Here is a 16,732-nt window from a genome sequence, read left to right on the forward strand (position 1 = left end):
TGTGTGTGTCTGTGTGTCTGTGTGTGTGTGTGTGTGTGTAAGAGAGAAGGGGGAGAGACAGAGACGGAGACAGACTGACAGACAGACCAGGGTATTATAATGTGCTATTAGTATTACTTTACTATTACTGTTAAGGCACAAGTACTAGCCTATAAAACAGATATGGCTAAAATGCAACTTGGCAACTTTTTTTTTTTTTTTGCCAGACATTAAACTCTTCATGCTACCATCTTGCTCCTAACCAGCCTGACTGACAGTCAGCTGTACGAGCATATGAAAGCTTTGCCTTTATTCATAGCTCCTCTTAGTCAGAGAAATACAGCATTAACTTTTTTCTCTGCAGCATAATTAATGTTACAGCACATTCATACAATTAAGTGATAACAAATTTAAAAAATCACTATAATCTATGAGGTAGGCAAATATATCTTATTATGCTTTTTAAATGACCATATGAAAAATTATATTTTCCAAATGTGTCAAAACAGGTAAATGTTTAAAGCGAATTCATTCACCTTTATAATTTCACTTCCATGCCAATTTTTTTTTTTACTGATGGAAAATGAAATTAGCATTTCAAAGAAAATTAACATAATATATAATATATCACCTTTCAAAAGATGAAAGAACACACTAGGTTCATGAACCTATACTTTTCTGTGTCTCAGTTCCTGACAACTCATCTGAAAGAAGCCTAATTTTAGATATCACTAAAATAAAAAGAAAACTAACAAGAATGAGGAGAAAAAGAATCCTTGGGGTTGTTGAATTATGCAGTTGATAAAACTACGTGTCTTCTGGCTGAGTAAAACTAGCACTACTTCTTTAAAAACTAATCAACAGTATATTTTGATATCCTACTAAACTTTTTAAGAAGGAGACAGCAATAGTTTTTTTCTCACTCAAATGACTAAAATAAAATTCATGGGGACTTAATGCTAATTGTTTTAATCTGTTTCATATATAAGTGCACATAATTTAGATGATAAAAGATAAATAATTCTAGTCCCATTCTAATACTATTCTCTGATAATGTAAAATTGGAAAAATGTAAAACCTGTTAAAAGTACAATGAGGATAAAGTCAACATTAAGTATTTATATATTTTGAATTCTATGAATCCAAACCCTTGCTACTTTGCTTTTTTCTCTTTTTTTCTCTCCACTTCTGTATGATGAGGAGTGAATGTCAGGAATGTCTTTAGTGTCTTCCTTCTATCAGGATTAACACTAAACAAATTACCACATAATTCATTTCTCTCAAGGAAACCAATTCCTGCTTGGAGATCTACATTTTTCTTATTTTCTTCCAGAACCATGTCTATCTGAGTGGTTTCTAATGAGCTTGGCATTTAGCTGCTTATGTTCATGGTCTATCCTCTTAAGTTGCCCAATACTTGCTTCATAGCAATAAGATTAAGGAATCAAACAATCAATGGATTGAGTGAGGTGGAATGTTTATTAAATCTTTGCTGTCAACACCTCTATTCTTTATTATGTTGAGAAAAGTAGTGTTTCTAAATTGAAAGAGTAATGTGAATATGTTGTTATTGAAATGAGTGTATTTGTTCATCTTCTTTCTTTTATACCTAAGGAATTTGTCCTATTGGCCAAGTTATTGCGACATGATTAATGGCACAGGTAAGAATCTTTGTTTGTAATAACCACAATGAGAAAAATGTCACCTTTTTCCCACAAGTCTACCCCTCTCCCTGCCAAAGAAATTCTGGTTGAGGGGCTATGATTACCACTCAGCATATGCTAGAGTCTATTTTTAGGTAGGGTAGGAATGAGATATCTCCTAAGTGCATTAGGATTTTTTTAGATTAAACATGGAAAATATGCCTTGTTTCATTACAAGAAAAGTTCTTCTTTGTCAAGTATCTCACTTAGGGATTTGTCATCTAAGAAGTAGGTAAAAACAAGTGTAGAGGTATAGTTGCTAGTCAGTTATTCCTCAATAGTAGACTGACAACAGAGATGTGAAGAAATACAATTTCACAAAGGAAAACCTATCCCCACCGCCTGTGAGATGCAGGGCTTACATAGGTAGAGGCAGTAAGTTTGGAGAGCAGAAGCAACCTATTTTGAACAAGTTGTTCAGCATGAGGGAGAAAAGAAAAAATGAAACAAGGTTAAATATCTAATATCAGGAAGAATATATGCAAAAATGTATTCTGTACATTAGACTTGGAATCCAAAGGAAAAAAAATCTTTGATTTAAGATGTAGTTAGTGTGTGGTTATTATTGTCCTTAAAGAAAGGCAAAGTGCACACTGTCCTTTCATGTAAGAACGATGGTTGTAAAATACTATGGTAATCAAATGCCATGAAGTAATCTAAATCAAAGATAAGCCTTTAATTAGTTAGAAGCACATACATAATATTTACAAAGTAGGTGAGCGCATACTCAGTAGGAAACTGATACAATGATGATAAAAGTTTAAATAACAAAGGAAGCCTGAGGCTACCTTTCCAAGGCACAGTTGAGACTACAGGTTTATTTACCTTTGTTCTCTCTCACAGAGTAGAAAAGCATGAGTGATGACAGTAATGTTTTCCAAGGACACTTTCCCAAATAAGTTGTTAAGTATGTCAATACTTTAATAGTTATGTAAATCTCATACTCCTGTACTAAACTGTTCCTAAACAGGAATGGGTGCCTTGTGTTTAAGAGAAAAAAACACCAAGAACTCTGTTCTTGATCTAAGGAATTGGTTGAACTAAAGAGAGCAGAGCTTTGGGAATTTATGAGTGATAATGACAGGAACCCTAAGTAATGAAATATAGAGGCAGACTCCAGAGGTAAAAAGAAGAAAAGAGAAAAGTAGAGAGAGGAGTAATTGGGAGATGATTCCTGTGAGTGAGACTCTTGATATGGGGCTAGGAGGGAACAAATGCCACTGAAACCAAAATGCCAACATGTGCCCTTTATAATCTAAAATCGCGTGTGTGTGTGTGTGTGTGTGTGTGTGTGTGTGTGTGATTTGAAACACATCCACTAAAAGGAATGATGCACATTTAGAATGTTTCTTTTCAGAAAAACAACTCTTGGGGGATGGGGAGATAATTTGGTTAGAAGATAGTGTCATAACAAGTATAAGAACCCAAGTTAGATTCATAGGAGCCATAGGCAAAGACATTGAACATGGTTAAGTGTAGTTGTAACTCTACCGTTGAGTAGGCTGAGATGTGTGGATACCTGGAGTTCATTCATTGGCTTGCCTAGCCTTATCAGTAAGCTTCAGATCCAAGTGGGAGAACTCAGGTCAAAAATAAGGATGGCCAATAGCTGTAGAGCTACATACAAAGTTTCCCTCTGGTCTCCACACATACATGAACACTACTAATAACTATCTTACATTTTTTACTATGGAATTTGATGGATTTAATTATGTTATATCTTCAATGATGTTTTAGAAAAATGATTTAAGTGTTTGCAATATATAATCCTTTAGTTGATTAATCACTGGATGCTCAGGTGTAGACAATGCCTACTGGTATGGAGAATTTAAACAAAAATTTACTATCTAATCCTTTAACTGAAAGAATCAAGCTTTGGTCACAAGAACACTATAATTTTCTTGATTCTTTATTCATATAAGCATAAATGAAGACAAGTCATAAAGTTAAAAAATAATAAAACTTGATGAGAAAAACATGAACACGTAATTGAAGGAGATGTCAGACTATTTTAACCAAACACAGCTAGCCACTTCTTCAGTGTCTGCCTTGGAAGACAATTACATTGAAATTTGAACAAAACAATAAAATATCATCTTAAGTATAAAAATACTTTAAAATATTTATGAGAAATTTTAGTGAGAAAAAATTAAAAATTATTAAATCAGATGAACACATCACTACTAAAAGTTAGAACAGTGCTGATATATTAGGGATTTTAAAGACATTTACAACAAGAAAATTGCCAACCCGGTGATAGAGTGAGCTATTTCAAAAACACATTTACAACATCAACAGTGGCCTTACTAGGATTTCTTTTATTTCATAGCAGTGCATATACAGTGTATATATATCTGTCAGTAATTTATATAGCCTCCTGCTATGTGTACTTTTCAGGAACTTGAAATATTGCTGCAATTCCAGTTTTATTGTATTGCTGTGGTACAAACCTCTGATTGAGATCTATACAAGGAATACAAGACTTACCTTATTTTTCTAGTTCATTACTGAGGGAAGTCAGGGTAGGAGCTAAAGGCAGGAACCTTTTTACAAAAATTATGTATAGATGCTGTTTCTTGGCTTGCTCACAAGTTCATTTTCAGGTTCTTGTTTAGCCAACTTCCTCATATAGCCCAGGACCATCATCCTAGGAAAAAATAGTAGCACTCAGAGGGCCCTCCTCCTTTGATTAAAAATCAAGACACTCTCTGTCTTAGACAGAGATATTAGTGTTCTATTGCTGTGAAGAGACACCATGGCCACAGCAACTCTTATAAATGAGAATATTTAATTGGAGCTCACTTACAGTATCTGATTTAGTTCATTATCATCCTGGCATGATAGCATGTAAGCAGACGTGGTTCTAAATTGTAGCTAAGGGTTCTACATCTGGAAGGACAGTAAGCTGGAAGTGTGAGACAGTGGATCTGCCTTGGTGTTTTGAAACCTGAAAGCATATCCCCTGTGACACACTTCCTCCAAAAAGGCCATACCTTCTAATTCCTTCTAAGCAGTGCCACTCATTGATGACTAAGCATTCACCTATAAGCCTATGGGGGCATTCTTATTCAATCCACCATAGTCCACTCCCTGCACCCATAAACTTGTAGCTATATCATAAAATGTAAAGATCTATTAAATCCAACTTTAAAAGTCCCCATATTGTATCACAGTCTCAGTGCTGCTTTAAAGTTCAAGTTTCAATGTCTCTTCTGAGATTCAAGCCAATCTTTCTCTCTTTTTCTTTATCTTTAACTGTTTATTGATTCTTTGTGAATTTCACATCATGTACCCCAGCCCCACTCATCTCCCACATTTCTCATACCGACCCTCCCCTTGCAACCTCTACTTGTGGAATGTAGCGTGTCACAGTGTGTCCTGCCATGTACCTTTACGTTTAAACATGCATTCTTTCCTTGCCAATGTTCTTTGCAATGACTCGTTGGCCTGATTCGAGGCCTCTGACTTCTGAAACACTATCAATACTGGAACCTCACTAGGACTCTTTTTGGATATCCTGTTTTGTAACATGTCATGGAGATCCTATAATTTTAGATGTGTAGGAACAGCCCCTTCACGCATTCCAGCAGTTCATTAATAGGGTAGATGTTGTGGCGAACCAATTCAAGGCCCTGGATTTAGGTCTGAGAGGTATCGGGGTTGGTCAACCACCCAGCTCTCTTACTCTTACACCTACAGGGATGACTCATTTACAGCCACCACATAAACAGGGCCAGCTCTAGCCTGCTGCCTAAGCAAGGTGCAGGGGCTGCTGTCCCAAGTGTTGCAGTTGGTGAATGGCTCTCTGCCCTGGCATAGATGTGAAAGGGTGAGGGAGGGGAAGGGCTGTTGTCTTTCCCTAGTCTGAGCCACATCCCAGAAGACAAGAGGAAGAACAGGCGCCTGTCTTCATACCCATGGGGCCAGCTCACCTGCAACTCCGACATCCAGGGCCAGCTCTACTATGCTGTCCAGGGAAGGTGCAGGGCCCACTCTCTCAAGTTCTGCAGTATGTGAGCAGCAGGGACAGCTCTCCTCTAAGTCCCTGTAAAATCAAACTGAAATAGCAGAGCACATATATTTCCAGCATAATTGGGCAACAATATATTACCATTGCAAAGGGAAAGAAAAGGAGCATAGAGAGGAAATAACGGACCAAATCAAGACTGAAAGCCAGATGAGAAAACTCCAAATTCTACATTTCCATGTTTGATGTCAAAGCGCACTTCTTACTGGCTTCTTTCAGCTATGTTGATAGTAACTTGTTTCTCTCTGGTTCCTCACCGCATCTGCAGTTCTCCTTGGACTCTATCCCATGACTGGCATCTCCAACATCTTGGCATCTGCAAGACAGCCCTAACTTCACCTTCAGAGCTTCATGCAATGGCCTCTCTAGGCCTTCATGCTGGGAGACTCCCATTATATTCCTGGCTTCTGCAACTTTCTTTAGTTACAAAGGGAGATTTTACAACCTTAAGTTGAAAGCCAGAGCCAGGAGATGGCTGAAGCTGCCAAGTTCTCCTGATTGCTGAGACTAAAATTTGGCCCTCTTTTTCAGTTACATTTTTATCAGATTCTGTAGTTGATGGTTTCCTTCACTGTGTATGTTTTTCTTTCATTTCTTTTCACAAGTTGGAAGCTTGGTTGGGTGGGTCTGGCCCTGAGGCCACCACTCCCTTATTCCACTCAGCATCAGGCTTTAAACTTTCAATCTCCTTGAGGACTGAATTTGTCTCCATTATAATTTCTGGTGTACTTTTTCTCCTCAAACGGAATATGTTTTATACTTTCTTGCACTGCCTGGTCCTTTTCATGATAGTTCTGCATTAGTGTTACCACTACTAACCACATGACAAAGTCAGTACTAGACTATCTTGAAGTTTCCTTTGCCATTACTATTAATCTCTTCAATTTAGCCTTAGGCAGATTTTTTTTTTTGGAGGAGGGCAGAAATCAGCCATAATCTTTGACAGAATATCATATGGATGGTTTCTAAGCCACTTACTAATATTCTTTTCCTCTTAAATATCTTGAGTTAAGCTCCACAGTTCAAGTCTTCTTCAGTACCAGCTTCCACGCTTCTAAGAGTATGGTTCATTAAGCCCTGCTTGAAGCATTCAGTTTTTTTTCTAATCGAAAGTCTACATTCAACCAACAAAACAATCAAAGGGACACCCCACTCTCTGGTACCAAGTTTCATCTTGATATTCTATTGCTGTAAAGAGGTATCATGATCATGGCAATGCTTATGAAGTAAAACATTTAACTGTGCTTGTTAAAATCTCAGAGGTTTAGTCCATTGTTATCTTGGAGGGGCACATGATTACATGCAGGCAGACAGTGTAGGGGGCAGCAGGAGGAGACAGACATTAGACCTGGCTTGGGTTTGGAAAACTGAATGCCCACTCCAGTGATCCACTTCTTCCAACAAGGCCATGCCTACTAATCCTTTCGGAGTTGTGTCACTCCCTGATGACTAAGCATTTAGATTAATCTATGGGGCAATTCCTTTTTTTTTTTTTTCAGAGATAATCCTTTATTATAAGTTTGTGCAAAACACATGAAAGTAGCATCTGTAAATCAAAGAAAATTGCTTGTTGAAATAGACTTTTGTATTCAAAGTATATGAAAAAGAAAAAGTATAGGGGTTGGAGATATGGCCCAGCAATAAGAACACTTGCTGTTCATTCAGGGGTTCCAGTACTATCACCATCATTCCTGCCTGCTTCTCCAGTTCCAGGGCATTTGACACTCTCTTCTGGCTTCCATGGGCATCTACCTGCACATAGTATACATACATACGCTCAGAAACACATACAAACATATAAAATAAGTCTAAAACTTTTTTTAAAAAAGTATTATTTTGCCTCTGTAGTCTTTTAATGCTTAAAATCTGCTAAGGGCATCGTTGCTTTCATTTCTCTCTGAAAATCTTTCCATCAGTTTCAGTTAACTAGCCCATTCCGCATTATACTTCCTGAGGCCAGGTCTGGGTGCAGGGGGAAAGGCCTATCATACAACTATATGTTCATATATCTTCAGTTATCCAGTGAGTCAGCAAACTACTTGTTAATTAGATGAATGATTAATGAACACAGACCTCAGGTGTTGAGAAAATACAGGCATATGGGTTAGTGGTAAAGAAAGAAAGAAAAATCTTTGGGGAATTTGGATGTCTGCATTTTGACTCTTAGTCAAGTTGAGATTTATGGTGTGACCTTCAAGGTGCTAAATCGGGTGGCTCTAGAGTCGGTTTCGGAACTGAAGCTTTTGTAGTGAACTAGATGGCTTGTCAGTTCATCTCATTATATAGCTGAGGTCCATGTATTCTTAAAGTCTACATTCCTTGCACATGTTTTGGTGGCTGAATCCCAATGCAGTGTGTTCCATCCTTGTGTGAGTTGGAGTTTTGAGCAGTTCAGGGGTATAAGTTGGACCTGCAATACCATCCAGGGTTCTTTCTCTTGATATAATTTTTTTTTTTAAGATTTCTAGTCTTTTATTTCTTAGTGAGGTGACATCAGAAGATTTAAATACTGCTCTATGGGGCAATTCTTATTCAAATTGTTATACTCCCTTATAGACAAGTTCATAGCCAATATGATCTAGGTAGCTCTTCAATGGAGTTTTATTTTCAAGTCACTTTAGGCTGTGTCAAATTGATAAAAACAGCTAGAGCATCTTTTGTGATTGAAATGATCTGTAAGCCTACGTATGCTATACATTAGCAGTAAAAGATACTTTGATTATATGTTGAAAATGATAACTTGCATATACTTCAGTATATACAATAAAATTCATATTTCAACAATATATAAATATTGTTGAATAATAATATATAAATAAAATATATATCTTTTTTTAATTTCTAAAATTACTATCCTACTAGGTAACTTTAAAATTTTATATGCAGTGTATGTTTTATTTCTATTGACTATACTGAAACAAGATTTACAGATTTTTCTAAAATTCACATCACGTAAAAATACTGATCATTGGCTTAATATTTACCAGATGCAGCTTCCTTTCCGCCGTTTGTTGAGAAATCTCGGACACTGAGATTCTTTTCCTCTGACATTTGCAGGTAAGTTTCTGGAGTGTAAATATTAGACTTTTGCCATTCCAGTCTTTAAAAAATGGGAAGTATAATTATTTACACTCTTTTTTTAAAAATAGACAAATATTTCTCTTGATTTCTTAAGAATAAATGTGGCAAAATGGAATTTATATTTATTGATTATTCCAAATTAGCTTACACATTTCAACATTTTATAGTACAAGTCATTTTCTTTGACATTTCTGAGTAATATTTATCGTATCTGCTGATAAAGTTTCAAGATCTAGAAATCAAGTGTAAAGGGAATCTTATCTTTACGAAGATATCTAAAGAAGATGACACATTTATTACAGAACTATGTTAATGATCCATACAACAAAGTTTCTGAACTGGTGGGGTTGAGAATATATCCATGATTATTGAAACCCACACAACTACCCTTGATCTACAGTCTTATTCTTGAAAATGAGACTATAGACAGATTTATTGATTACACACCCCAGAATTATTACCCTATGTATAAAATTGCTGCAAACAGCACTTTGTCACATAGGGGTAGCTGGAGATTGGAGAGAATATTGAATTAGTTCTGACACAAAGAACTGTGCATGGTAGACACAGGGTAAATGATAGAGATCTACTCCAAGCCCAGAATGGACATATACCACCAAGTGTTATGTGGCTCTTTCTTTAAGCATTTTTAAAAGATGGAAAGTTCTAAATTGAGCACAAATGTATAATTGACTAGGACATATAAATATTTGTTATATAGAGGAATTTTAGTATAAAAACTTTCTCTGACATTTATCCCCCATGGCAGTTCACATGTGAACTTCACCTTAGAAGATTTTTTAGGAGCTAAAGAATGTATATTTTATACTCACACTTTTAACTATGCTATGTCTTAAAGTGTAAAAACATCAACAATTTTTTCTATGAATTAAAGTATTTAAAATTTTATTAGGAATATGTGCTTTTTATAAGTTAAAGCAAGGATATGAATTAGTTTAAGCAAAAAGAGTCAGATTTCCAGAACAGGAGTCAGTTCTCTAGTATAAAGCTCTTTTCTTGAAAACCCACGCAGGTCTATCTACGCAGTGTTTGGATCTGAAATTGACCTTAAAGGAATCTCCGTGTACAGATTTGTTCTTCCAGCCAATGCCTTTGCATCACCCCTCCAGAATCCAGACAACCACTGTTTCTGCACTGAAAAAGTGATCTCCAATAACTGTACATCTTATGGTGTGCTAGACATTGGCAAATGCAAAGAAGGTCTGTAGATATGCTCATTGTCAAGGTTCATGTGAATTTGTATTTATTATGCTTGAAAATTTTATTCTTTAAATTGTAACATGTAAAAGTTAGATAGGGCTAGATAACATTATATTATGCAAAATAAGCAACATTCAGAAAGATAAATATCACACAAATGTTCTCTTACATGCAGAATGTAAAGTTAAATCTTTCTCTGTGTATCTATGTCTCTCTTTGTCTCTCTGTCTCTGTCACTCTGTCTCTTTCTCTCTGTGTAGAGGGTCTTGAAGCTACAATACAAACCACAATTGCAAAGGATAAGATAATGACATTCTTGTGACAAGAAAGCTTAGAAAAGGCCTACTAGTTGGGTGGAAGAGTACAGAAAAGGAGATGAATGAATCAGAATGAAGTATCCTGATATCTAATGCAATATTAACCCATAATTCTTTTTTATTGGACCTTTAAAGTGAAAGAAAGCAATCGTAATGTAACATAATCTTTCATAGGAGTACACTTTTCTTTGCTTTTATGTGGTTTCTTTCTTTCTTCCTTTCTTTCTTTCTTGAAGCTACTGTTGTGTTTCTGTATCATAAAATTGAGTTATTAGAAAAATCAACTGATATTAAACCATATTGTTTTGTTGGTTAGATAGAAAGAAAAAAGTCCCAGTATACAATGGGTTTTCTAATCATCTGCCATGATTTTAGCTCCCCTGTTTCTAGAAAACAGAGAATAAAATTAGCTATTATCGTGTCTCTACAATAAGAATTGAAAAGCACAGACCTCAGAGTCTTCTTTGTCATGTTTGTATACTCTGTAAAATAATGAGAATAAAGAAGAACAAATTATGAGATGTTCAGTATAGTTGTAGCATCACTTGAAGTTTGAACATATTTTAATTTGGTTCAACAGTGAAGATTTGATTTCTAGAAATTAGTGTGTGAAGAAACAAAAAGCTAATTGTTTAATAAAATGTCACAGATGTTTATGTTATTTTTCATAATAATAACCACTAATAATGCTCTTACCATCTGCATTTCCAAAACAACTATATTTAAATCTTCAAAAGCTTCATCTTTTAGCAAATATTTTAAATAATATATGAATTATAAAGTAATCTATTTCCAATGTCTATTAAAATGTGTCTTCAGGAAAGCCCGTGTATATTTCCCTTCCACATTTCCTACATGCAAGTCCTGATGTCTCAGAACCTATCGAAGGCTTAAGTCCAAATGAAGATGAGCATAGGACATACTTGGATGTGGAACCTGTAAGTTATTGCCTTACTGATAGATTTAGTTAATATTCTTCTAAAAATAAAAAGTATACATTCTTGGGTCATATCTTTAAGATCAGTGAAACTGTCAATGAGAATAAAACTTATTTCTTCCTGTTTTGATGTATGAATGGCAAGAAATTTATTTTTGGTTCCAATACATGGGACTTTATAAGGATTTTGATGGAATCAAATAATTCTAACGATAAAAGTTAGTGTAATTACCTTATATTCTTATTCTTATCATTATTATTAGTAGTAGTAGCATTACATTTACTGGATTTGCTTTTGTGAGGAATCACTGTTATTGAGGATTAAAACATAGTATGATTATATATAAGTTTCAGAAAAATATATAACAAGAATAAAGTATAACAGTTGCTATAGTACTACTAATAACATTTAAATTTTCTTGATACTCTTTTGAACCTTTGAAGAGAAACGACAAATGTACCTCAGTAGTCTAACAATTGCTGGCTCAGCATCTGAGAGCTCTAGAGACACATTTCTCCTTAAATAACGGAAGTCTATAATACTGCTTTATATTGATGTGTGGACTCTGAATAAATAAATATTTGTACATATAGTTCAGTAACTAACTGAACTGAGTTGGCCTTTTATATTGTTTTACTAATGTTACATTTTTCTGAACCAAATTATGTTGATTTCACAATCTAAAGAAAACTGTAATGTTAGCTAAGATAAAGAAATTCCCCATATATATGTTTATATATATGTATACATTTTATATGTAGATACAATGTATGCATATAAATACATTAGAACATGATTACTTACTTGCTTATGCACAAAATTTAAAAGACTCTAATTTCTTATTCTTAAGAATTCTTCCACTTTTAAATACAAAATGTCTCTCTTTGTATAACACGAAAGGTAAAATCTGACTATTATAAAGGAATATGTTAGAAGTTTGTAATTATTTAAATTTCTTATTTGTAGATAACTGGATTCACTCTACAATTTGCAAAACGACTGCAGGTCAACATACTGGTCAAGCCAGCTAGAAAAATAGAGTGAGTTTCTCTAACAGTGTTGTTTTTTTTTTAATGCAGTAGTAGCATTTTCTTATAAGAATGTGAGTAGATGAACAAAAATGTAAAGAATGTCTTATGTTTTTTTCATCCTTATTCCAGTATAGAATTATTAAATATCTAGATAAATTTTCCTTAAAGAAGAATCAGATCTAATGCTTAATGAAATGATATATTTTAACTAATGTTAGTTGGATATTGTTGGCGGTACTTCTTACATATCATATATCCAATTATAACTTCTAGATCATATACTTTTGTATGCTAAAATGTGTACCTATAACCCATAAAATATAAATACAAATCTACATTAGATATGTGAATGGAATTAAAGTTAATTCATTGAACAGAAAAAAATCAAAGAACTTAAACAATACACAAAAGTAATAGATATCTGATAGCTTATTTATTATAAGTATATTTTAAGTATGTATAAGTATACTCACAATTATTTTCAATGTATACTATAGAGCATTAAAGAATCTGAAGAGACCTTATATTGTACCTATACTGTGGCTAAATGAGGTTAGTATTTCATTATTCATTAAAACAATTTTTATATAAAAAGCTTTTGGTATTTAAAATGACATATGTACTATGTGATGATGTATTTACGTTGCCTGAATATATGCTCTAATTTACACTTTGACTTATCTATTAGAAAAAAACTAAACTACATCGAAGTATTTGTTTAGTTTTATAGTTTTTCAGACAAAGTATTTTACATACTTTACTTATTCTCAAGTAAGAATACTCAAGAAAGAGACATGCATATATGTAACACCACCGAATTCATGACTCATTGAACATAACAATGATAATACCGAACTAATTATTTTGAGTCAGGGTAGTTCAGACTAGGCTGACAATCCTATTGCTTGATAAACTATCTTACTGTAAGCTATAAAATTGATTAGTCACATAATTAGAAAATGCATTGCAAAAGACCTTCAGAGCATGTATAGATGTTTGTAAGAACTTAGCAAGTTCTCCCTGACACTGGGAAACCTTTGGAAAGTTGTGACATATTTCAAAGAATTTGAAAGATCAAATGGATGCTTGTGTACTGCTGAGTACTAGGCGGCATGATCAAGTGGGAGAGGAGTCATTACTGCACATCAGCAGGTGCAGTATGTCTACTTTGGATGTCAGGTGAAATTTTCAGCCTTGCTGACACAGTTAGCTGACACTTATGTATACATTTAAAGAAGATAATGGTACAAAATGATTTTGTTTCATTAATTTATTCAAATAACATTGATGGTTACCTTGATTGCAGACTGGCACGATTGGTGATGAGAAAGCAGAAATGTTCAAAAAACAAGTGACTGGAAAAATAAAGCTTCTTGGCTTGGTAGAGATGGTCTTACTTGGGATTGGAGTGGTGATGTTTGTTGCTTTTATGATTTCCTACTGTGCTTGCAGATCTAAAAATGGAAAGTAAGTAAGTGCTCTAGCAAAGTATGTAGTAGTCAACTATTTTCATCTTATCAAAAAGTGATTATACATTAAGTCACAAATATTCTGGACATGTTTAGCTAACCGTAATGTCTTAACATATATCCCAATTTTTGATGTAATTGGTGTAAATTAAGAAACAAATGATGATTGAAACCAAGACCATAGGAAAATTAGCATAATGATAATTTTTGTCCAAATTTAGACTCTCTAATTTCTTTTATTTTAACAATTATTAAAATTATACTTGATGAAAAATTATAATTATAAATATTTTAGTAGATTGAAATGTATAAGAGCAAGATGAAGTTGTAGAAATATAGAGATTTGGATAAAACACAGAGGTAAAAAAAATTATCATCATAAACCTATGGTGGATGCATGTAGATACTAGCCATGACTTTCCTCAATCAGGGCTCAATAGTTTGACATCATGATGATGAATTAAAAGTAACTGTCTAAGAGTTAGAATATAAAATTACAAGATAATAATATAATTAATTAACTGAGTTACTCAGTTTAAAGAAAAAGTACGTAATTGTGGATAATACTTTAACATTTTGTACAGAGTTTTTTAGATAGTAGTGACTACTGTGTCTAGATATTAATATCTTTGTTTTTTTATATGAAAAAAATGGAACCTTAAGCTACTTACCATGGTCTAAGTGGAAGTGAACTTTGAAATAAAAGTCTCCAATCTCTGTCAGGAAAATTAAGTATGAGGAGAAAATGCATGGTTTGAAAAATCACTTCAAAATAAATAACCATTCTACTTAAGCCAAAGTTGACAATAATCTGTGTCTTGCAGAAAATTTTAATTCTAATAACTGATATTAAACAAATACTGACAATGCTAAACATTTTACATGAATTCTCTGATCATCCCTACATTTCAATAACCTGGAGTAAATACTGTAGTATATCTTCTGGAGACATTCTAGAAAATTATAACAAATATCAAATTATCCATATTGAAGTCTAAGATAACCATGTTAATGATTTCTAAAGCAATGTGGAAGTTAGGTATCAATATTTGTTTGATAGTAATTGAGCATCATTCTTAGATAACTTCTTTTTTTAGCTTGAGATATTGGGCTGTATAACTGAATGTATCGTATCTTGATACAATATGATCTATAAGTATATATATAAGTATATATGTATAAGTATATACAAGTATATATGTATATATAAGTATATATGTATAAGTATATATAAGTATATATGTATATATAAGTATATATGTATGATATTAGACTATTTTGCCTTTTTATTATCTCACTGCTTTCTGATTGGTAATGTTTCTTCTACTTTACAGGTAGTGAATGAGCCTACATTATGCACTGGCTACATCTTTGGTAAAACCAATCTACAAAACGAAGACTTAATATATGCTTTGTTTTTTTTACCAAACACACGTATATTTAGTTGAAGAAATGGTGGTGTGTGTTCTCTCTCTCTCTCTTTTTATCTCTTATTGCAGATATATATTTATTTGTAAATATATATATATGTGCAATAAGCCATAGCATATTTCAAAAGATTAATATGTCACTATAGCCTATATTTTTTAATAAAATCTTGCACTTTTAAAAGTCCATCATTTGCAACTGAGTGGACTTCAATTTCTGTAGAACCAATTATCTTGCTTGGTTCTGATTTACTGATTTATTCCCTGTTGGCAAATTTCAAGAATATACATTCTAAGAAAATTTTCTTTTCTTCATTGGAGGAAACTGCTATCATGTCTGTGGTGGCCCCTTCATTTACAGCAAATATGCCTTGCGACTGTCAGCACATAGTATGTCATAAGTATGACATCTTTTGAAAGACTTAAGAATGAAAAATGAACAATTGCTTATATATTGCCATTGCTTATATATTGTTTAACCCCCTCCCCCTCTGGAGGCCTTGGCAATAGCAAGGCCAGATATCACAGTGATTTTTTTTAACTTTCTGACACAAAGCTTGTATGTTCTGCTCCTTGCCATGAAATGGACATTTTTTTAGCACATTTTATCTCTTCGTATGTTAAGTATGTTGCCATGTTCCAAGCTGCATCGCTCTTTAAAAAACTGAGTAGGTATTTCTCTTTCTGCTCAGTTGCAACTAATGCAATCTCAGAGAGCTGTTATAGTGTTAAATGATGTAAATGATAATATATGAATTATTGTATGAAATCTTACAAAAGCTAGAGAGAGCTTTAATATATATTTGTGGTGATGTCTTCTGCTTTCATAATCACCCAAAATAGACTGGTTTCTAACATTAAAAGGTGTTGTTCCTTAAATTCAAACTTTTTGTCTAGTTACTATTGTATCACAGTACATAATTATTATTTCTTATGGAAGTATTGTATCTGAAGTCCTATGCCTTTCTGAATTGTTTAACCTTCCTGCTATGTCTTAATCCAATTGGAAAGAGATATTTTGCTTTAATTTTATAGCAGCAGTGTGAGACTGAAGGCAATTTTTTTCCAGGGTAATAAACACTGATAGACTCTTCTGCTTTTTTTTATTATTTTTTTTTTTTTAGCAGAGTAACCTATTACAAAGAGTATTAGTCCCAATAAGTTCTATTACAAAAGACAAAATAAAAACAAACATTTTGTGTTGCATACATTAAAAAAAAAGGAAAGGAGAGGTAACTCTCTTGTCTAGATATGAAAGTAATCTAAAACAGCATGGCAGCTTCAGGCAGGAGTGCTGGGTCAGTGGTTAGGAGCGCTGTGCCTACAGAAGACCTGGGTTTGGTTCCCAGCTCCTCTATGTCTGCTCACAGCCTCATATAACTCCTGCTAAGGTTGATACAATGCTTGCCTCTCCTCTTCAGCCTTCTGCATGCATGTGATGAACATTTATACACTCGGGCAAGCATGTGCACTTGGATTTTAAAAACAGCAAGGAGGAGTGTATGAGAAGGTGGGGGGGGAGGGAAAGGATGTGATTGT

General features: G+C 33.8%; 1 protein-coding gene across 7 annotated transcripts in view; it reads left to right on the top strand.

Moving 5' to 3' along the window:
- Window positions 1–16,287, top strand: part of Cd36 (CD36 molecule) — a 52,566-nt gene extending 36,279 nt beyond the window's left edge. For 5 of the 7 annotated variants that reach the window (XM_028778128.1, XM_028778125.1, XM_028778129.1 and 2 more), the window contains 8 exons: window positions 1,594–1,640; window positions 8,697–8,766; window positions 9,824–10,011; window positions 11,148–11,266; window positions 12,233–12,306; window positions 12,795–12,849; window positions 13,604–13,764; window positions 15,101–16,287. In XM_028778128.1, the coding sequence (XP_028633961.1) occupies window positions 1,594–1,640; window positions 8,697–8,766; window positions 9,824–10,011; window positions 11,148–11,266; window positions 12,233–12,306; window positions 12,795–12,849; window positions 13,604–13,764; window positions 15,101–15,104 (718 nt within the window). In that variant the 3' untranslated portion in view covers window positions 15,105–16,287. Of the gene's footprint in view, window positions 1–1,593; window positions 1,641–8,696; window positions 8,767–9,823; window positions 10,012–11,147; window positions 11,267–12,232; window positions 12,307–12,794; window positions 12,850–13,603; window positions 13,769–15,100 lie in introns of those variants that run through there. The other 2 variants (XM_028778126.1, XM_028778131.1) reach the window with 1 other exon arrangement.
- The last annotated feature ends 445 nt before the right edge of the window (window positions 16,288–16,732 follow it).

Source organism: Grammomys surdaster, unplaced genomic scaffold, assembly GCF_004785775.1.
Source record: "Grammomys surdaster isolate TR1022 unplaced genomic scaffold, NIH_TR_1.0 325, whole genome shotgun sequence".
Classification (NCBI taxonomy): Eukaryota; Metazoa; Chordata; class Mammalia; order Rodentia; family Muridae; genus Grammomys; species Grammomys surdaster.